This window comes from Delphinus delphis, chromosome 7 (genome assembly GCF_949987515.2).
Source record: "Delphinus delphis chromosome 7, mDelDel1.2, whole genome shotgun sequence".
NCBI classification, from domain to species: domain Eukaryota; kingdom Metazoa; phylum Chordata; class Mammalia; order Artiodactyla; family Delphinidae; genus Delphinus; species Delphinus delphis.
Genome location: NC_082689.1, coordinates 61609466 through 61633145, shown reverse-complemented (window position 1 = coordinate 61633145; position 23680 = coordinate 61609466). Strand labels below are relative to the sequence as shown.

The following is a 23680-nucleotide window of genomic DNA, read 5'->3' as shown; positions in this document are numbered from 1 at the left end:
CTGCATTTTTAAGGTAGTGCAGATTATTGCAGACTTTCTGCCAGTGTGGTTGTTATTGGGAAGGGAAGATTTAAGATGGTCTAGTACCTTGTCTCTCAGCCATGGCTGCACATTAGAACCACCTAAGGAGATAAAATATGTGTTTATATATATATATATGTAGATGTATATGTATATGAGATAGATAGATAGATCGATCGATCTATCAAGGTCCTGATCAGAGCACTGGTATTTTAAAAAGCTGAACATCTACTGTAGTGTGAAGAAAATGACCCTAAGTAGGGTGTATCTCGTAACTCTGTACAGGATTTGCCATCTGTAAATCTGGAACGCTGAACACTGTGTTTGCCTCAAGGGCTCAGGGGGATGCTTTACTTGGCAAGTGACGCTGGGAATGCCTCATCCACAAAATGGCAATCAGATCAGCAGTCATACTGCTCAGAAAGTATCCCTGTCTGCAGAGGCCCTCAAGGACGGTGCAAAGACTATGGCTCTCCCAGTATGCCCCCTCCCAAGAACCCTGCTCACTGCCTGTCCACTCCTCAGGGACCTGGAATCCATACTGTCCCACCCAGGACGGGGAATATTTGGGCTGCATGTGCCATCCTGCCGTCCCTGTGGTTGTCCTTCCCCTGCTGCAAGCCCAGCTAGGAAATTTACCAGAACTGGCACATCTGTAATGGGTGATGGAAAGTGAAACTAAGTGTTAGGGGACAATGTTAGGCAAGAGCCTTTGTGGCCAAAATAGCTGTAACTCAGCAAGTCAAATAGAGTAAAGGAAGTCATTTCCTTCTTCATCTCTGAGACCCTGAGAGAGAACAAAAAGCCTCATTTGTAACTAAAATTGTGTTTGAATTAGGGTTGCCAGATTTAGGGGGAAAAAAGTACACCTGGCTAGATCTGAATTTCAGATAAACAACCAATCACTTTTTAATATAAGTATGTTCTGAATATATACTTACACTCAGAAGGTATTGGTTGTTTATCTGAAATTCAAATTTAACTGGGTACCCTGTATTTGATCTGGCAACTCTAGTTTGGATATACCTGCATGTTCAATAAAGAAAATTGAAATATTAAATTTCCAAACCAGTTGTTTAAAGTTACGGAACAAAGCTATCAACTAAATTCAGCCATTTGTCTCTCACCAAGGACTTGGCCAGTTGTGCCGCCACACAGTGATCTGGAATTAGGGAATAAGGAGTATGCATTTCCTGGTGCTCTTGAAACTCTCTCCATATTTCTTCCATTTTCTGACAGATTTCTCTCCAGTTTATTATAGAGCTCTGTGACAACTCAGAAGAGAAGGGTGTATTCAAGGTCTCAACTATGAAATCAAAAAGTGCAGGGGGAAAAGAAATGTACAGGGGTTCCTGAAAGGAAAGAGAACCTATGTTAAGCTCAAACTGGTATCCATGATATGATATACTTTTATAAAGCACAACAGGTAGGTAGCACCCAGAGTATTACAAACTGGAGAATTTGGCCTGGCTTAACAAATATTTATGTGAGATGGAAGTTGGCTACTTACAGAATATGAACATCATTGTCTTCAAAGTAATAACTCATATTCTAATGTATATCTTCAAACTTGAACTGCCCAGCTTATCTACATAAACTAGTCAAATGAACTAGGAAAGTGCCAGGTAACCCTATTGTTTTGTATCTCCTATGAGCAAACTGGCTCAAGAGCCAGAAGACAGAGGTTAAGCTTCCACTCTGCCACGTACAGATTTAGCCTTTCTTACCTATAGTTTCTTTATATATTGAAAGAAATCATAATTTTTGTCCAACATGCCTCATTTTTTATTTTTAAATCTTTAAGGGAAAAAAATCATGACAAACTTCTCAAAGTGCACACATATTTAGATTTAATCAGTGTGCCATATGCTATTTTGTATTTGCTTCTTTTTCTGAACTTTGAATTTTCATCTATCAGTATCATACTCATATTTATCCTCATTGGTGCCTTTATGGTATGACATCATATTTATATCTCAGAGTTAACTTGTCCCCAATTATCAAATATTTATCATGTTTCTAGCTTTTTTCTGTTAAAGTATTATATCCATCTTCATACAAGTGGTATTTTTTTCTCTTTTGGTTTACTTTGTTGGGACATGTTCCTTGGAACAAGTTGCTTAGCTTTTGTTATCTATTGTCAGGTAACTTCAGGAGAAGTGGAGCCTATGGACTCATCTGTGCACCTGGGGCCTCTCTCACACTGTCTTTTTACTTTTTGATTTATCCTAATTAATAGAAAGACAGTAGTAATTGCTTTAATTGAAGCTATTTGTCAAGGTGGCTGAATGTTTTTCAATATCTCATATCATAATTGCATTTCAACATGTATAAATATTTCTCCATCTTTCTCTTGCCTCAGCCTTTCCACATTATGGATAATAGACTTCTGTGTCTATATTTTTAAATTTGTTTTTATCTTTTGTTGCACTTTCTTTCATCTTAAGGTTTTGTTACTGTCCATCATATAGAATACTTCACTTTAATATAATTGAACCCATCCTTGTCCCTAATATCTTCTTCCACATTTAAGATATATAGTCTATTTCATTTCCTTCTAAAGTTTTTATGGGAATGTTTAAAATGTTTAACTATATAGCTCATCTGGAATTTATTGTGGCTGGTGAGAATCAAGAAGTATATTGAGAAAAGTAAAAGATTTAGAATTAAAAAAAAATTAATTTGAGTCCAACAGCAATAGCTATGGCCTTAGGCAAGTCACTTAACCTCTTAAGACTCAAGGTCCTCTATTAGACTGAAGGCAGGGACCTTGTCTTTTTCCTTGTTGTTTTCCCTACAATACTGAGCAAAGTTCTTTACATATAGAATAAGTTTTATAAGGTGTATATTTAAGTTACATTTTTTGCATATTGCTATCCAGTTGTTCCAACAGCAGTAATTGAATAATGATTCATTTCCCAATTATTTATTTGGCTGCTTGTGATCGATCATATATCAGTCATACTCAGATTTGTTCCAATGGCAAAGCACCTGGAAGTTGTGGCACTTCTTGCAAAACATCATGAAATATGGAGATATTAAAGTTAAAATAATGAAAATTAAAATTTGATGCTAGGGCTTCCCTGGTGGCGCAGTGGTTGAGAGTCCGCCTGCCGATGCAGGGGACGCGGGTTCATGTCCCGGTCCGAGAAGATCCCACATGCCCCGGAGCGGCTGGGCCCGTGAGCCATGGCCGCTGAGCCTGCGCGTCCGGAGCCTGTGCTCCGCGACGGGAGAGGCCACAACAGTGAGAGGCCCGCGTAACGCAAAAAAAAAAAAAAAAAAAAAAAAATTTGATGCTAAATCAGACACCAGCTTACATTAGATTCTAGTATGGTATAGATACCACCAGATACCAACAGTTTGTCTTAATTTATGGGAAATGTTAAAATAGGTAAAATTCAATCCAATAACTGAATTCTTTCTAAGAATCAGGAAAAGAACACCCACCTATGAAACAGCAAGTTCATCAAGAGCAAAAGTTGAGAACCACGTCTTATAGTAAGCATTCCCAGTTAAGAATATAAAATAAAAGCTTCTGATCAATTGTAAACTTTACATAAAGTCCGACTGAATGGGGCTGAACGTCAGCTGAACCCCAAAACTATTTAAGATCAGTCTTTTGAGTTGTCAAGTTTGGAATTCCTGTAATAGTAGAAAGTCTAAGAGGGAGTAGATGTCAGATCTCCAGTGCATGCTCACACCGGCAACCTTAACTCTAGATGTTTCTGTTCATTAGTCTATGAATCAGAGGAGATAACAAAAGAACCTCACAACCTTATGTTCTACCATATTACAGAATATGAACTTCATAAAGCGTATGGAGGTAGGTATGTTGGAACTATCAGAAAGTACCCTTATCAATTCTGGATTCCTTGTACTCTGAGGATGACGCCAGTACAAGAGGCTTGAATCCTGTTCTCTGCACAGTTCCTGAAGATGTGGACAGGGATGTCTGTTAAGGTTATTGGAACCTTCTGCAAGCACCATCATATGGCTATGCTAATTAATATTTTTTCATGGAGCTTACTTTTACTTAAATTTGACTTTTTTTTTTTTTTTTTTTTTGGCCGTACGCGGGCCTCTCACTGTTGTGGCCTCTCCCGTTGCGGAGCACAGGCTCCGGACGCGCAGGCTCAGCGGCCGTGGCTCACGGGCCCAGCCGCTCCGCGGCATGTGGGATCTTCCCGGACCGGGGCACGAACCCGTGTCCCCTGCATGGGCAGGCAGACTCTCAACCACTGCACCACCAGGGAAGCCCTAAATTTGACTTTTTAAAACAATTTTTTTATTAAGAAAGACAATATGCTGTAGTTTTTTTTTTTTAACTGCCAGAACAGGAGGTAAGAGATCTAAGGTTGGGTCCCCGCTCTGCCACTTGAACTGGGGTGTGTCATTCATTTTTTCCTTTTGTGAAAAAATGGGTATTTAGAATGGATGGTTCCTAAAGTCCTGTATGGTTCTAATAGTCTTGTTCAAACATAGATATGTTCCAATTCAAAAAAAAAAAGACGCAAAACTTCATACTTAGGAAATTGATAATTCACTCTTCATTGTGGTCCTTGCTGAGTCATTCTTCACTTAGAAAATTCCCCTAGAATTTCCTTGTATAGTAGGAATCTCTAATGAAATCAAGCTATGATTCCAAATACAAAGCTCCAACTCTTTTTTATAAATAATTAGTTTATGGTATACCCTTGGTCCAAGAAAGTGATATGTCTTCTCCAAACCATGACATTCATGAGCAATATTTTATGGTGGCTGTGTTTGCGTGCATGCAGGCACGCGCACGCGCGCACGCTTCTGTGTGTTGGCAAGAAGTTAGAACTGCTGAATCCTGATTCAGATATAGTGCCAAAAGGACAGCAGATTTCATGAAAATCATCTGCTTGGAAGGGAAATAAATCATGACTTTGTTGGACCTGTGGTTTCTTAATTTCTAGTACACTCTTGGTCCAGGGTTCCAAAATCAGGACTAACACAGAGAGGCTGCTGCCTGAAATCGTGCAATCATCCTTTCCCCTTCTCCTTTACACTACCTCCAGAGACTGCATGGATCAGTGGTATTGTTCAAAGCATTTCAGAAAATACTAGCTCAAGCCATTTGCCCTCCAAAATGTATCCCCCCAAAATGTATCCCACCAAAAGGTTTGCTTCTCATCTACCCAAGAGTGTGTGTGCTCCAGATGTCTTTGAACTCTCACTGTAGGATGTGGTGCAAACTGCCCCAGATTGCCTTCATTGCCTTAACTGAGTTATCTCACCAAGAGGGCATTCTCTACTCTACAAAGGCTGACCACCAACCTCTACTTCACCAGCATGGACAAACCAATTTTCTTTCCTTCACTCTTGACTGCTGACTCAGATAAGAAAGATGTAGGCAAAGTCCTCGACAGCTGCCCTTGTTTACACTTAGCAATCTATGTGTGTTTGTGTGTGTGTGTGTTTAGCATGATATTTCTCCTAATATTAGCAAAGCTCTAACGTGCCCGTTAAAACAGGACAGAGTTTCTGCTATGTGCATTTATGTGATGAGCGATTTTACACTCAGTTTTTCCAAAACCTCAGATGCTTTACAGTAAAGTTGTGCTATCCTGTTGCAGATTCAGAAAACGGTCTTGCACAGAAGCAGCGAACACCTCACCGAAGATGTCAGCAGCCCAAAATGTTGAGTAGTCCTGAGGACACCATGTACTATAACCAGTTAAATGTGAGTTCAAAGTGGCCATAAAGCTGTTTCACTGGCTTTGTTTCCAGTTAATAATTCTGTTATTAATACCTGTTCCAGCCCCTCCAGCCCCGCCCCCACTCTCTTATACTCTCCTCTTGAACATGTGCTTAGGCCCTTTATCTGTTGCTTTCATGTCAGGATGTCTGCCTTCACGGTGAATAATTGATGTGGTTTATCAAAGACGAGCAAGATGCATGCTTCATCAGGCTCACTTGAGCCCTTTGATCAAAAAAATTATGCTGTGACTTCTGATATTATCAGCATCTGCTTGCATTCAACACAAAATCACTTTGAATTAAAAATTAACGACTTGCTGCTTTCCTTTGACTGTGTGTTCTTGGCCCTCTCCACAGGGAGCTCTAGAATATCAAGGGAGCAAGAGGAAGCCAAGAAAACTTGGGTAAATATCTGTCTTCTTAGTTCTAAGCAACTGTAAACAGAAGGGGTCCTTTGTGATATTATAGAAAATGCAAAACTTTCCAGAGAGGCTTCTAAAAATATGCAGTGGGGATATCACCACTATTATTGACACTGGAAACTACTTTTCACAGTAGCAAGTATACAAAAGTTGAATCTATTCTGTCTGAAAAGACTGAAATTGCCACCAAAAGGCAAGTGTTATTTTTCATAATTATCCCAGGAAATTGTACTGTCCTCATAATTTGAGACGTGTATCAGGCTGTATAAAACTCTCCCACAAATCAGAGCACTCCATGCAGTGCAAATAGGCCGCTTCCCCACGTTCCCCTACCTGTGGGCCTTAAAGGTACACAAAGGATAATCTCCCCCAATGGTTAGCCAGGGACACTGCAGAGTTTGTGGCTGATTTGCTTGTTAGCATCTCGATTAAGAATAGGAGTGAGACCAGTCAGAATGGCCATCATCAAAAAATCTACAAACAATAAGTCCTGGAGAGGGTGTGGAGAAAAGGCAACCCTCTTGCACTGTTGGTGGGAATGTAAATTGATGCAGACACTATAGAGAACAGTATGGAGGTTCCTTAAAAAGCTAAAAATAGAACTACCGTACAACCCAGCAATCCCACTACTGGGCATATACCCTGAGAAAACCATAATTCAAAAAGAGTCATGTACCCCAATGTTCACTGCAGCTCTATTTACAATAGCCAGGACATGGAAGCAACCTAAGTGTCCATCAACAGATGAATGGATAAAGAAGATGTGGCACATATACACAATGGAATATTACTCAGCCATAAAAAGAAATGAAATTGAGTTATTTGTAGTGAGGTGGATGGACCTAGAGTCTGTCATACAGAGTGAAGTAAATCAGAAAGAGAAAAACAAATACCGTATGCTAACACATATATATGGAATCTAAAAAAAAAAAAAATGTTCATGAAGAGCCTAGGGGCAAGATGGGAGTAAAGATGCAGACCTACTAGAGAATGGACTTGAGGATACAGGGAGGGCGAATGGTAAGCTGGGACAAAGAGAATGACATGGACATATATACACTACCAAACGTAAAATAGATAGCTAGTGGGAAGCAGCCACATAGCACAGGGAGATCAGCTTGGTGCTTTGTGACCACCTAGAGGGGTAGGATAGAGAGGGTGGGAGGGAGGGAGACGCAAGAGGGAAGAGATATGGGGACGTATGTATATGTATAACTGATTCACTTTGTTATAAAGCAGAAACTAACATACCATTGTAAAGCAATTATACTCCAATAAAGATGTTAAAAAAAAAAAGGTACAGATGTAAAAGAAAAAAAAAGAATAGGAGTGAGGTAGGTAATTGGTACTAGTCTGAGAAATAAAGATCAGGAAGGGAACTTTCTCATCTAGAGGGAACCAGACAAGTTAATTCACATAATTTAAGTTGCAATATGATTACAATTTCCAGATACCACTAAATTGGGCCCATTATTAGTGTGTGACCTAGATGTGAAAGGCTTTGTGGATCAGACACCAGTTCTCCGGGCTGGGGGACCCTGAGCTACCGTAAGCTGCCCCCCCGACTCAGTGTTGGGGCCCAACCCTGTTCCAAGTACTCACACAACTTAAGCTGCCCCATTGATGACTGCTGCACTTGTTTTCTTTTTCTGCTGAAACTCTTTCCTTTGTTGCAGAAAAATCAAAGTGCTTGATGGGGAAGATGACTATTACAAATCTCTGACACCTGTGGGCTCTATCCCCGAGGAAGACAGCTCAGCCCACCCTCTCTTTTTTTCTTCATCCTCAAAGGGAGCATCTTCTGCTCAGCACTGAGTTGTACTTCCTGCCCCCCAAGTCTGTTGAGGGTAAGAACAATCATGGTAATTGACTGATTGTCATTTAATAAGAAAGTCGTGCAATGGGGTCAGCTTCTATGGACATGTGGTCTGTTCTGGAGCCTTACTGAACAATTTTCAGATTTCAAACCATTTTCTCCTACCTCTGTCACCCTCCCCACATCTGCTGTGTAGCCTGACCTAGGCAACCTCTCCTTTCCTCATCCCATGGGTCCCTGTGGGACACTGAGCACACCTCCACTACAGCAATAACCATCATTCATGCCCCCAACATCTAAGAGGGTATCAGTCTCACGTGTGGACACTGATGGTATTTCTTTATTTTTCCCACCATGTCATTCCATGCAGAATCCGCCCCTGTGGAAATCCAGGAGTCCCTTTCCTCCTCACGTCTACACTGCATCCCCTTCCCCTTTGCTGGTCTTTTCTACCCCATCCTGCCTCTCCCCAGGGTCAGGGCTCCATTGCTGAGTGCCCCCATCCTTGAGGAGTACACTCAAGGTCTCTGAGGCCAGGATAATTTTTCATGCTCAGGGGAGCCTGAATCTTTCAGGTTCTTCCTTTAAGACAAATGAACCCCTCTCTTGCTAATTATTATCCTGATAAAGCCTTTGCCTCTTTATTCTACCTTACCAAGACACCCCCATCAACTTGGCAGTAAAAAGAAAGGAAAGAGATGGAAAGAAAATCTGGACCTGTCAGAGTCCATGTCACATCGTTTTGTAACTGTCCATTCTCTGGTTGGCTGTCTCCATGAGGCTGTGAGTGGCTGCAAGGGAAGCATTTTGTCTCGTCCACCTTTCTGTGCACAGAGCCTAGCACGGTGCCTTGCACAGAGAGGACATCCAGTAAATGCCCACCCTTGAGTGAGTGGAGAGACTTAGTTATACAACATATCTGACAGGAAAGTTACTTTCAATTATATGTGATAGACTATTAATCACTTTTCTTACACCATAAGCTCTGATTTTTCAATGAAGTTTGGCCTAGTCCTATTGTAATGATGTTTTACCATATATTATATTACTCAGTGTGATTCAATACAACAAGTGTTTTGAGTAACTACTCTGTGCACAACAATATGTGAGAGATTGCTGTGTGATATGAAAACCTAACAAGACCCTTTCTCTAGAAAAGATGTTCTTAACATCCTTCTTGCGGGGCGCCTTCAAGATGGCAGAGGAGTAAGACATGGAGATCAATTCCTCCCCACAAATACATCAAAACTATATCTACATGTGGAACAACTCCTACAGAACACATACTGAACGCTGGCAGAAGACCTCAGACTTCCCAGAAGGCACCCTCAGGTGACCTACATGCAGAGGCAGGGCCAAATCCAAAGCTGAACCCCAGGAGCTGTGCAAACAAAGCAGAGAAAGGGAAATCTCTCCCAGCAGCCTCAGGAGCAGTGGATTAAATCTCCACAGTCAACTTGATGTACCCTGCATCTGTGGAACACCTGAATAGACAAAGAATCATCACAAAATTGAGGAGGTGGACTTTGGGAGCAACTGTAGACTTGGGGCTTGCTTTCTGCATCTAGTTTGTTTTGGTTTTATGTTTATCTTTGTTTAGTATTTAGAGCTTATTATCATTGGTAGATTTGTTTATTGATTTGGTTGCTCTCTTCCTTTTTTTTAAATATACATATATATTTTTTTCTTTTTTCTCTTTTTGTGAGTGTGTATGTGTATGCTTCTTTGTGTGATTTTGTCTGTATAGCTTTTCTTTTGCCATTTGTCCTAGGGTTCTGAATGTCCTTTTTTTTTTTCTTTGTATAGTTTTTAGCACTTGTTATCATTGGTGGATTTGTTTTTTGGTTTGGTTGATCTTTCTCTCTTTTTTTAAATTACTTTATAATGTTTTTGTTTTTAATAATTTTTTTCTATTTTAATAACTTTATTTATTTATTTTTTCTCTTTCTTTCTTTCTTTTATTTTTTCTCCCTTTTCTTCTGAGCCGAGTGGCTGACATGGTCTTGGTGTTCTAGCCCGATGTCAGGCCTGAGCCTCTGAGGTGGGAGAGCCCAGTTCAGGACATTGGTCCACCAGAGACCTCTCAGCTCCATATAATATCAAACAGCGAAAGCTCTTCCAGGGATTTCCATCTCAATGCGAAGACCCACCTCCACTCAACGACCAGCAAGCTACAGTGTTAGACACCCTATGCCAAACAACTAGCAAGACAGGAACACAACCCCACCCATTAGCAGAGAGGCTGCATAAAATCATAATAAGTTCACAGACACCCCAAAACACACCACCAGACACAATCCTGCCCACCAGAAATACAAGATCCACCATCATCCACCAGAACACAGGCACCAGTCCCCTCCATCAGGAAGCCTACACAACCCACTAAACCAACTTTACCCACTGGGAGCAAACACCAAAAACAATGGAAACTACGAACCTGCAACCTGCGAAAAGTGGACCGCAAACACAGTAAGTTAAGCAAAATGAGAAGACAGAGAAATACACAGCAGTTGAAGGAGCAAGGTAAAAACCCACCAGACCAAACAAATGAAGAGGAAATAGGCAATCTACCTGAAAAAGAATTCAGAGTAATGACAATAAAGATGATCAAAATCTTGGAAATAGAATAGACAAAATACAAGAAACGTTTAACAAGGACCTAGAAGACCTAAAGAGCAAACAAACAGTGATGAAAAACACAATAAATGAAATTAAAAATCTCTAGAAGGAATCAATAGCAGAATAACTGAGGCAGAAGAACAGATAAGTGACCTGGAAGATAAAATAGTGGAAATAACTACTGCAGAGCAGAATAAAGAAAAGAATGAAAAGAATTGAGGACAATCTCAGAGACCTCTGGGACAACAAAATACACACCAACATTTGAAATATAGGGGTCCCAGAAGAAGAAGAGAAAAAAAAAGGGACTGAGAAGATATTTGAAGAGATTATAGTTGAAAACTTCCCTAATATGGGTAAGAAAATAGTCAATCAAGTCCAGAAAGCACAGAGTCCCACACAGGATAAATCCAAGGAGAAACACACCAAGACAGATATTAATCAAACTATCAAAAATTAAATACAAAGAAACAATATTAAAAGCAGCAAGGGAAAAGCAGCAATTAACATACAAGGGAATCCCCATAAGGTTAACAGCTGATCTGTCAGCAGAAACTCTGCAAGCCAGAAGGGAGTGGCAGGACATATTTAACGTGATGAAAGGGAGAAAACTACAACCAAGATTACTTTACCCAGCAAGGATCTCATTAAGATTCAACAGAGAAATTAAAACCTTTACAGACAAGCAAAAGCTAAGAGAATTCACTACCACCAGACCAGCTCTACAACAAATGCTAAAGGAACTTCTCTAGGCAGGAAACACAAGAGAAAGAAAAGACCTACAATAACAAATCCAAAACAATTTAGAAAATGGTAATAGGAACATACATTCGATAACTACCTTAAATGTAAATGGATTAAATGCTCCAACCAAAAGACATATACTGGCTGAATAGATACAAAAACAAAACTCATATATATGCTGTCTACAAGAGACCCACTTCAGAACTAGGGACACATACAGACTGAAAGTGAGGAGATGGAAAAATATATTCCATGTAAATGGATATCAAAAGAAAGCTGGAGTAGTAATTCTCATATCAGACAAAACAGATTTTAAAATAAAGACTATTAAAAGAGACAAAGAAGGACACTACATAATGATCAAGGGGACAATCCAAGAAAAAGATGTAACAATTGTAAATATTTATGCACCCAACATAGGAGCACCACAATACATAAGGCAAATGCTAACAGTCATAAAACAGGAAATCGACAGTAACACAATAGTAGTAGGGGACGTTAACACCCCACTTTCACCAATAGACAGATCACCCAAAATGAAAATAAATAAGGAAACATAAGCTTTAAATGATACATTAAACAAGATGGACTTAATTGATATTTATAGGACATTCCATCCAGAAGTAGCAGATTACACTTTCTTCTCAAGTGCTTATGGAACATTCTCCAGGATAGATCATATCTTGGGTCACAAATCAAGCCTTGGCAAATTTAAGAAAATAGAAATCATATCAAGTATCTTTTACTACCACAATGCTATGAGACTAGATATCAATTACAGGAAAAGATCTGTAAAAAATACAAACACATGGAGGCTAAACAATACACTACTAAATAACCAAGAGATCACTGAAGAAATCAAAAAGGAAATAAAAAAATTCCTAGAAGCAAATGACAATGAAAACACAACGACCCAAAACATATGGGATGCAGCAAAAACAGTTCTAAGAGGGAAGTTTATAGCAATACAATCCTACCTCAAGAAACAAGAAACATCTCAAATGAAAAACCTAACCTTACACCTAAAGCAATTAGAGAAAGAAAAACAAACAAAAAAAACCCCCAAAGTTAGCAGAAGGAAAGAAATTATAAAGATCAGATCAGAAATAAATGAAAAAGAAATGAAGGAAACGATAGCAAAGATCAATAAAACTAAAAGCTGGTTCTTTGAGAAGATAAACAAAATTGATAAACCATTAGCCAGACTCATCAAGAAAAAAAGGGAGAAGACTCAAATCAATAGAATTAGAAATGAAAAAGGAGAAGTAACAACTGACACTGCAGAAATACAAAGGATCATGAGAGATTACTACAAGTAACTCTATACCAATAAAATGGACAACCTGAAAGAAATGGACAAATTCTTAGAAAAGCACAACCTTCCAAGACTGAACCAGGAATAAATAGAAAATACAAACAGAGCAATCACAAGCACTGAAATTGAAACTGTGATTAAAAATCTTCCAACAAACAAAAGCCCAGGAGCAGATGGCTTCACAGGCGAATTCTATCAAACATTTAGAGAAGAGCTAACACCTATCCTTCTCAAACTCTCCCAAAATATAGCAGAGGGAGAAACACTCCCAAACTCATTCTACAAGGCCACCATCACCCTGATACCAAAACCAGACAAAGATGTCACAAAGAAAGAAAACTACAGGCCAATATCACTGATGAACATAGATGCAAAAATCCTCAACAAAATACTAGCAAACAGAATCCAACAGCACATTAAAAGGACCATACACCATGATCAAGTGGGGTTTATCCCAGGGATGCAAGGATTCTTCAATATATGCAAATCAATCAATATGATAAACCATATTAACAGACTGAAGGAGAAAAACCATATGATCATCTCAATAGATGCAGAAAAAGCTTTCTACAAAATTCAACACCCATTTATGATAAAAACCCTCCAGAAAGTGGGCAGAGAGAGAACTTACCTCAAAATGATAAAGGCCATATATGACAAACCCACAGCCAACATCCTTCTCAATGGTGAAAAACTGAAACCATTTCCTCTAAGATCAGGAACAAGACAAGGTTGCCACTCTCACCACTTTTATTCAACAGTTTTGGAAGTTTTAGCCACAGCAATCAGAGAAGAAAAAGAAATAAAAGGAATCCAAATCAGAAAAGGAGTAAAACTGTCACTGTTTGCAGATGACATGATATCATACATAGAGAATCCTAAAGATGCTACAAGAAAACTACTAGAGCTAATCAATGAATTTGGTAAAGTAGCAGGATACAAAATTAATGCATAGAAATTTCTTGCATTCCTATACACTAATGATGAAAAATCTGGAAGAGAAATTAAAGAAACACTCCCATTTACCACTACAACAAAAAGAATAAAATACCTAAGAATAAACCTACATAAGGGGACAAAAGACCTCTATGTAGAAAACTGTAAGACACTGAAGACAGAAATTAAGGATGATACAAACAGATGGAGAGATATACCATGTTCTTGGATTGGAAGAATCAATATTGTGAAAATGACTATACTACCCAAAGCAATCTACAGATTCAGTGCAATACCTAGCAAATTACCAGTGGCATGTTTTACAGAACCAGAACAAAAATCTTAAAATTTGTATGGAGACATGAAAGACTCTGAATAGCCAAAGCAATCTCAAGAAAGAAAAACGGAGCTGGAGGAATCAGGCGCCCAGACTTCAGACTATACTGCAAAGCTACAGTAATGAAGACAGTATGGTACTGGCACAAAAACAGAAATATAGATCAGGATAGAAAGCCCAGAGATAAACCCACGCACATATGGTCATCTTATCTTTGATAAAGGAGGCAAGAATACACAATGGAGAAAAGACAGCCTCTTCAATAAGTGTTGCTGGGAAAACTGAACAACTACATGTAAAAGAATGAAATTAGAACACTCCCTAACACCATACACGAAAATAAACTCCAAGTGGATTAAAGACCTAAATGTAAGGCCAGACACTATAAAACTCTTAGAGGAAAACATAGGCAGAACACTCTGTGACATAAATCACAGCAAGATCCTTTTTGACGCACCTCCTAGAGAAATGGAAATAAAACCAAAAATAAACAAATGGGAACTCATGAAGCTTAAAAGCTTTTGCACAGCAAAGGAAACCATAAACAAGACGAAAAGACAACCCTCAGAATAGGAGGAAATATTTGCAAATGAAGCAACTGAGAAAGGATTAATCTCCAAAATATACATGCAGCTCATGCAGCTAAATATCAAAAAAGCAAACAACCCAATCCAAAAATGGGCAGAAGACCTAAATAGACTTTTCTCCAAAGAAGATATACAGATTGCCAACAAACTCATGAAAGGATGCTCAACATCACTAATAATTAGAGAAATGGAAATCAAAACTACAATGAGGTATCACCTCACACAAGTCAGAATGGCCATTATCAAAAAATCTACAAACAGTAAATGCTGGAGAAGGTGTGGAGAAAAGGGAACCCTCTTGCACTGTTGGTGGGAATGTAAATTGATACAGCCACTATGGAGAGCAGTATGGAGGTTCCTCAGAAAACTAAAAATAGAACAACCATCCGACCCAGCAATCCCACTACTGGGCATATACCCTGAGAAAACCATAATTCAAAAAGAGTCATGTACCAAAATGTTCACCGCAGCTCTATTTACAATAGGCAGGACATGGAAGCAACCTAAGTGTCCATCAACAGATGAATGGATAAAGAAGATGTGGCACATATATACAATGGAATGTTACTCAGCCATAAAAAGAAACGAAATTGAGTTATTTGTAGTGAGGTGGATGGATCTAGAGTCTGTCAAACAGGTGAAGTAAGTCAGAAAGAGAAAAACAAATATCATATGCTAACACGTATATATAGAATCTAAAAAAAAAAAAAAGAAATTGGTACTGAAGAACCTAGGGGCCAGACAGGAATAAAGACACAGACGTAGAGAATGGACCTCAGGACATGGGGAGGGGGAGAGGTAAGCTGGGACGAAGTGAGAGAGTGGCATGGACATATATACACTACCAAAGGTAAAATAGATGGCTAGTGGGAAGCAGCCGCATAGCTCAGGGAGATCAGCTTGGTGCTTTGTGACCACCTAGAGTGGTGGGATAGGGAGGGTGGGAGGGAGACGCAAGAGGGAGGAGATATGGGGATATATGTATATGTATAGCTGATTCACTTTGTTAAACAGAAGAAGCTAACACACCATTGTAAAGCAATTATACTCTAGTAAAGATGTTTAAAATAAATAAATAAAGCTCCCACTCCAAAAAAAATCTTCTTACTTTAAAATATTTGGTAGATAGTACACATGGGGGTACCCAGATTTTGAGAAAAATAAACTTGAGGAAATAGGAAAAATAATTGTTACTAGAGCTTTCAAGGGGAGAGTTCTAATAAGCATCTTACAGACGTAATGAAATGAGGCATTTAAAGATCTCAGAAATTTTAATGTTACAAGAAAAAGAAATAGAGCTAATTATTCAGTAGTTACACTTTACTTTTTAAAAAATGAGTCTTGGGCTTCCCTGGTGGCGCAGTGGTTGAGAGTCCGCCTGCCAGTGCAGGGGACACGGGTTCGTGCCCAGGTCCGGGAAGATCCCACATGCCACGGAGCGGCTGGGCCCGTGAGCCATGGCCGCTGAGCCTGCGCGTCCGGAGCCTGTGCTCCACACGGGAGAGGCCACAACAGTGAGAGGCCCGCATACCACAAAAATAAAAATAAAATAAAAATAAAAAATGAGTCTTGATCTTTTTTCCAGATCTTCACCCCAAAGGTAATGTTCATAAGGTATGCAAGTAGAGCAGGAGAAACACAAATGAATTTTATTTTATTGTTTAAAATATAGTATCTAGAATATATAGATTTTTAAAGTTATTAGTAATATGAGTGGTTTGGGGAATTTCACTTTCATCAATTCATGTACGTTTGATTTGATAATATTAGCTTCTCAAGTTGTTGAATATAAATGTTCATAACTTCCAACTTGTCAGTGTACAATTGTATACCTGCCTTGTTTCTAATTAAAATATATCTATGAAGTTTAAAAGGAAATAAAAGCCATTATAAAATCATAATTCAGAAGCTCTATAATAACTGGTCATTGCCACAGTAATGCCATAGCTCCTAAAAATACTTTAGAAATTGTGTTCATTATCAACTACAACACAGAGAAGACAGACTGTAGATATTATTCTTTGACAAGTCATAATGCCACAAACTCAAAGAGCAGTTCTTAAATCAGTAGGTTAGAATGATACAACATGGAATCTCTTAAATGTCTTACTAGATTTATCAAGGGAATATGAACATGGCAAAAACAAATCAAAAATCAAATCATTCAGAGCAGTCTTCTTCTCTGTGCTCCTTAGTCCCTCTCGCAGAAGCAATCATTTTTTAAAAGTATTTCTAATTCTTTTAATGCTTTCCATCATATCTCTGAATAATTTGCTTCTGTTGTTGATTCATCATTTTAGACAATATCTACTTTCCTCCCCTATGGAAGATGTGCATTTATCTCAATTTCTTCACCCCTCTGTCTTATTTCTTCCAGTGCTTACAATTTTGTTTTTAAATTTTTGTCGATTACCTTTTAAACTTTGAATTATATAATTAAACACCTATTTTTTGTGCCATTAACTTTAGATAGTATCTCTATGAGGATAGCTGACCTGAAGAAAACCAACAGGCTGAAGGGTAATGTCAAGACTAATAGAATAATGGTCCTTGGACAAAATAAAAATAATTATGAGAACAGAACAATTTTTTAAAACTTCACTGCAACCATTGGTGTTCATGTTCTGAGCTGCTGTTTCTTCCTCCCTTTTGGCTCATCTGCACATATGCTTCCATCCACTTTTTAAACTTAATTTTTAAATATAATACAAATACAGAAAAGTGCACAAATCAGAAGACTCAGCTCAATAAGTTATCAGAAAGTGAGTATCTATGTAACCACTCCTACAGTCAAGAATAGAACATTGTCAACTGCCTCCTTCATGTCCCTTACAGTTGCTCCTTCCCCCACCTGCCTTCTCATAGATAAGCACTCTCATGATTTTTATGGTGAACACTTCCTTGATTTCTTTATAGTTTTACCACTTACATGTATCCCTAAACACTATAGTTATGTTTTACCTCTTATAGGTAGGTTTGGGGAACTTTATATAAGTGGAATCATGTAGTATGTAATTTGGGGGATCATGTTCCTTTTATTCAGTGTTATATTTGTGAGATTCATCTGTGTTGTGGGATGTAAATGTAGTTCATTTTCATGCTGTGTAGTATTCCAGGATATGAACATGCCATAATTGATTTACCCATTCTGCTTTTGATAGACAAATATGACTTGTTTCCAATATGGGGCTATTTTGCAAATTGCTACTACAACATTGTTGTATATGTGTCTTAGTATATATTTGCATGCATTTCTGTTGGCTATATACTTAGGATTAGAATTGCAGGGTCCTAAGGTACACATACCTTCACTTCAGTAGATGATGCCAAACTGTTTTCCTAAGTGATGTACCAATTTATAGTCGCTCCAGTGGTACAAGCGAGCTCCCATTGGTCTGCATTCTCACCAACTCTTGCTAGTATCAGTCTTCTTCATACAGGCACTCTGATGGGTATATAGTCTCACTGTGAATATAGCTCACACATGGCTGACTAATAATGATATTGAGCACATTTGTATGTGTTTAGTGACCATTTTAGAGATCTCCTTTTGTTACATGTCCATTTTTAACTGGTTAACAATTTTTCTTTTAATTTGAAGAAATGTATCATATATTGTTAGTTACATGTGTTGCAAATAATTCCTTAACTAGGTGGCTTGCTCTTAAATTAACTTTTGCTTAAAAAAAAAAGTTTATAATTTTAACATAGTACAACTTACCAGTCTTTTCCTTTTTGATTAGTCCTTTTTTATAGCCTGTTAAGAAACTTGTACTCAAAGGTCATAAAGATATTTGCCTTTACTACCTTCTGGAAGCATTATTGTTTTGCCTCTCACATTTAGACCTTCAACCCACACAGAATTGACTTTGTGAATGGTGGGCAGTAAGGGTCAATTTTCAGGTTTTCTGTAATAGATACTCAGTGTCTCAGCGCCATTTAATGAAAAGGCCATCCCTTTCCTACTGTTCTAAACTACTACCATTTACATAAATCAAGTGTTTATGGGCCTATTTCCAGAGTCTCTATTCTGTTCCATTGGTCTATCTGTTATCATTACCTTAAATACCATACCTTTATAATAGGCCTTCGTGTACAGCAGAGCAAATCTTCCAACATTGTTTCTCTTCTCCAAAACACCTGTGATTAGTTTGGGCCCTCTGCATACTGTAGAATTAAATAGTCAACTTCTAGAGGGGAAAAAAAAAAAAAAAAACCTGTTGGGATTTCTTTGGAATCATCTTGAGTCTATTAGTCAATCTGGAAGGAATTATCATGGATACAATACAATATTGGATTTTTTTAATCTGTGAACATGGTATATCCTTCTATTTATTTAGTTATTTCTTCTCCTCTCTCAATAATGGTTTATAATTTTCTGTGAGAAATCTTACACATATTTTGTTAGTTTTATTCCTATGTACCATATATAATTTGATGTTATTTTTAAAATTTCTAACTATTAGTTGCTTGCTATAGACAAAATGTCTATGTCCCCACAAAATTCGTATGCTGACTCCCTCTTGCAAGAGCACCAGAATCACAACTAACTGCTGAACAGTCGTCTACGGGAAGACACTGGAACTCACCAAAAAAGATACCCCACATCCAAAGACAAAGGAAAAGCCACAATGAGACAGAAGGAGGGGCGCAATCAGAATAAAATCAAATCCCAAAACCACTGGGTGGGTGACTCAAATGCTGGAGAACAATTATTCCACAGAAGTCCACCCACTGGAATGAAGGTTCTGAGCCCCACGTCAGGCGTCCCAACCTGGGGTCTGGCAATGGGAGGGGGAATTCCCAGAGAATCAGACTTTGAAGGCTAGCGATATTTGATTGCAGGACTTCAACAGCACTGGGGAAACAGAGACTCCACTCTTGGAAGGCACACACAAAGTAGTGTATGCATCAGGACCCAGGGGGGAGCAGTGACCCCACAGGAGACTGAACTAGACCTACCTGCTAGTGTTGGAGGATCTCCTACAGAGGTGGGAGGTGGCTGTGGCGCACTGAGGGGACAAGGACACTGGCAGCAGAAATTCTGTGAACTACTCCTTGGCATGAACCCTCCCTGAGTCCACCATTAGCCTTACCAAAGAGCCCATAACCTCCAGTGCTGGGTCACCTCAGGCCAAACAACCAACAGGGAAGGAACTCAGCTCCACCCTTCAGCAGTCAAGAGGATTAAAGTTTTACTGAGCTCTGCCAACCAGAGCAACAGCCAACTCTACCCACCACCAGTCCCTCCCATCAGGAAACTTGCACAAGCCTCTTAGATAGCCTCATGCACCAGAGGGCAGACAGCAGAAGCAAGAAGAGCTACAGTCCTGTAGCCTGTGGAACGAAAACCACATTCACAGAAAGATAGACAAAATGAAAAGGCAGAGAACTATGTACCAGATGAAGGAACAAGATGAAACCCCAGAAACATAACTAAATGAAATGGAGATGGGCAACCTTCCAGAATAAGAATTCAGAGTAATGATAATGAAGATGATCCAGGACCTCAGAAAAAGAATGGAGGCAAAGATCGAGAAGATGCAAGAAATGTTTAACAAAGACCTAGAAGAAATAAAGAACACCTAGAAGAATTAAAGAACAAACAAACAGAGATGAACAATACAATAACTGAAATGAAAACTACACTAGAGGGGCTTCCCTGGTGGCGCAGTGGTTGAGAGTCCACCTGCCGATGCAGGGGACACAGTTTCATGCCCCGGTCTGGGAAGATCCCACATGCCGCAGAGCGGCTAGGCCCATGAGCCATGGCCACTGAGCCTGTGCGTCTGGAGCCTGTGCTCTGCAACGGGAGAGGCCACAAAAGTGAGAGGCCCGTGTACCACAAAAAAAAAAAAAAAAAAAAACCTACACTAGAAGGAATCAATAGCAGAATAACTAAGGCAGAAGAATGGATAAGTGACCTGGAAGACAGAATGGTGGAAATCACTGCTGTGGAACAGAATAAAGAAAAAAGAATGAAAAGAAATGAAGACAGCCTAAGAGGCCTCTGGGACAACATTAAATGCACCAACATTTGCATTATAGGGGTCCCAGAAGAAGAGAGAGAGAAAGGACCCAAGAAAATATTTGAAGAGATTATAGTCGAAAACCTCCCGAACGTGGGAAAGGAAATAGCCACCCAAGTCCAGGAAGCACAGAGAGTCCCAGGCAGGATAAACCCAAAGAGAAGCACACCAAGACACATGGTAATCAAACCAATAAAAAAAAAGACAAATTATTAAAAGCAACAAGGGAAAAACAACAAATAACATACAAAGAACTCCCATAAGGTTAACAGCTGATTTCTCAGCAGAAACTCTACAAGCCAGAAGGGAGTGGCCTGATATATTTAAAGTGATGAAAGGGAAGAACTTGCAACCAAGATGACTGTACCTGGCAAGGATCTCATTCATATTCGATGGAGAAATCGAAAGCTTTACAGACAAGCAAAAGCTAAGAGAATTCAGCACCACCAAACCAGCTCTACAACAAATGCTAAAGGAACTTCTCTAAGTGGGAAACACAAGAGAAGAAAAGGACCTACAAAAACAAACCCAAAACAATTAAGAAAATGGTAATAGGCACATACATATCGATAATTACCTTAAATGTCAATGGATTAAATGCTCCAACCAAAAGATACAGGATCACTGAATGGAAACAAAAACAAGACCCATATATATGCTGTCTACAAGAAACCCCCTTCAGACCTAGGGACACATAGAGACTGAAAGGGAGGAGATGGAAAGAGATATTCCATGCAAATGGAAATCAAAAGAAAGCTGGAGTAGCAGTACTCATATCAGATAAAATAGACTTTAAAATAAAGAATGTTACAAGAGATAAGGAAGGACACTACATAATGATCAAGGGATCAGTCCAAGAAGAAGATATAACAATTATAAATATATATGCACCCAACATAGGAGCACCTCAATCCATAAGGCAACTGCTAACAGCTATAAAACAGGAAACTGACAGTAACACAATAATAGTGGGGGACTTTAACACCTCACTTACACCAATGGACAGATCATCCAGACAGAAAATTAATATGGAAACACTAGCTTTAAATGACACAATAGACCAGATAGATTTAATTGATATTTATAGGACATTCCATCCAAAAACAGCAGATTATACTTTCTTCTCAAGTGCACACGGAACGTTCTCCAGGATAGATCACATCAAATCAAGCCTCAGTAAATTTAAGAAAATTGAAATCATATCAAGCATCTTTTCCGACCACAGTGCTATGAGATTAGAAATCAACTACAGGGAAAAAAACGTTAAAAACACAAACACATGGAGGCTAAACAGTACGTTACTAAATAACCAAGAGGTCACTGAAGAAATCAAAGAGGAAATAAAAAAATACCTAGAGACAAATGACAATGAAAACACAATGATCCAAAACCTATGGGATGCAGCAAAAGCAGTTCTAAGAGGGAAGTTTATAGCAATCCTATCATACCTCAAGAAACAAGAAAAATCTCAAATAAACAATCTAATCTTACACTTAAAGAAACTAGAGAAAGAACAAACAAAACCCAAAGTTAGTAGAAGAAAAGAAATCATAAGATCAGAACAGAAATAAGTGAAAAAGAAATGAAGGAAACGATAGCAAAGATCAATAAAACTAAAAGCTAGTTCTTTACGAACATAAAATTGATAAATCTTTATCCAGACTCATCAAGAAGAAGAGAGAGAGGAATCAAATCAATAAAATTAGAAATGAAAAAGGAGAAGTTACAAGGGACACTGCAGAAATACAAAGCATCCTAAGAGACTACTACAGGCAACTCTATGCCAATAAAATGGACAGCCTGGAAGAAATGCACAAATTCTTAGAAAGATATAACCTTCCAAGACTAAACCAGGAAGAAATAGAAAATATGAACAGACCAATCACAAGTAATGAAATTGACACAGTGGTTAAAAATATCCCAAGAAACAAAAGTCCAGGATCAGATGGCTTCACAGGTGAATTCCATCAAACATTTAGAGAAGAGTTAATACCTACCCCTCTGAAACTCTTCCAAAAAATTGCAGAGGAAGGAACACTTCCAAACTCATGCTATGAGGCCACCATCACCCTGATACCAAAACCAGAGAAAGATACTACAAAAAAACAAAATTACAGACCAATATCACTGATGAATATAGATGCAAAAGTCCTCAACAAAATAGTAGCAAACAGAATCCAACAACACATTAAAAGGATCATACACATGACCAAGTGGGATTTATCCCAGGGATGCAAGGATTCTTCAATATATGTAAATCAATCAGTGTGATACACCATATTAACAAATTGAAAAATAAAAACCATATGATCATCTAAATAGATGCAGAAAAAGCTTTTGACAAAATTCAACACCCATTTGTGATAAAAACTCTCCAGAAAGTGGGCACAGAGGGAACCTACCTCAACATAATAAAGGCCATATATGACAAACCCATAGCAAACATCATTCTCAATGGTAAAAAACTGAAAACATTTCCTCTCAGATCAGGAACAAGACAAGGATGTCCACTCTCGCCACTCTTATTCAACAGTTTTGGAAGTCCTAGCCATGGCAATCAGAGAAGAAAAAGAAAGAAAAGTAATACAAATTGGAAAAGAAGAAGTAAAACTGTCACTGTTTGCAGATGACATGATACTATACGTAGAGAATCCTAAAGATACCACCAGAAAACTACTAGAGCTAATCAATGAATTTGGTAAAGCTGCAGGATACAAAATTAATGCACAGAAATCTTTCATTCCTATACACTAAGAACAAAAGATCAGAAGAGAAATTAAGGAAACAATCCCATTCACCATTGCAACAAAAAGAATAAAATACCTAGGAATAAACCTACCTAAGGAGGTAAAAAACCTGTACTCAGAAAACTATAAGACACTGATGAAAAAAATCAAAATGACACAAATGGAGAGATATGCCATGTTCTTAGATTGGAAGAATCAATACTGTGAAAATGACTATACTACCCAAAGCAATCTACAGATTCAGTGCAATCCCTATAAAATTACCAATGGCATTTTTTACAGAACTAGAAGAAAATATCTTAAAATTTGTATGGAGACACAAAAGACCCTGAATAGCCAAAGCAGTCTTGAGGGAAAAAAACGGAGCTGGAGAAATCAGA

The 23680-nt window shown here is 38.5% G+C and overlaps 1 protein-coding gene across 1 annotated transcript in view; it reads left to right on the top strand.

Moving 5' to 3' along the window:
• Nucleotides 1-7985, top strand: part of MYO3B (myosin IIIB) — a 380991-nt gene extending 373006 nt beyond the window's left edge. The window contains exons 33-35 of the mRNA XM_069540813.1: nucleotides 5625-5731; nucleotides 6106-6152; nucleotides 7847-7985. Coding sequence (XP_069396914.1) covers nucleotides 5625-5731; nucleotides 6106-6152; nucleotides 7847-7985 — 293 coding nt within the window. The remainder of the gene's footprint in view (nucleotides 1-5624; nucleotides 5732-6105; nucleotides 6153-7846) is intronic.
• The last annotated feature ends 15695 nt before the right edge of the window (nucleotides 7986-23680 follow it).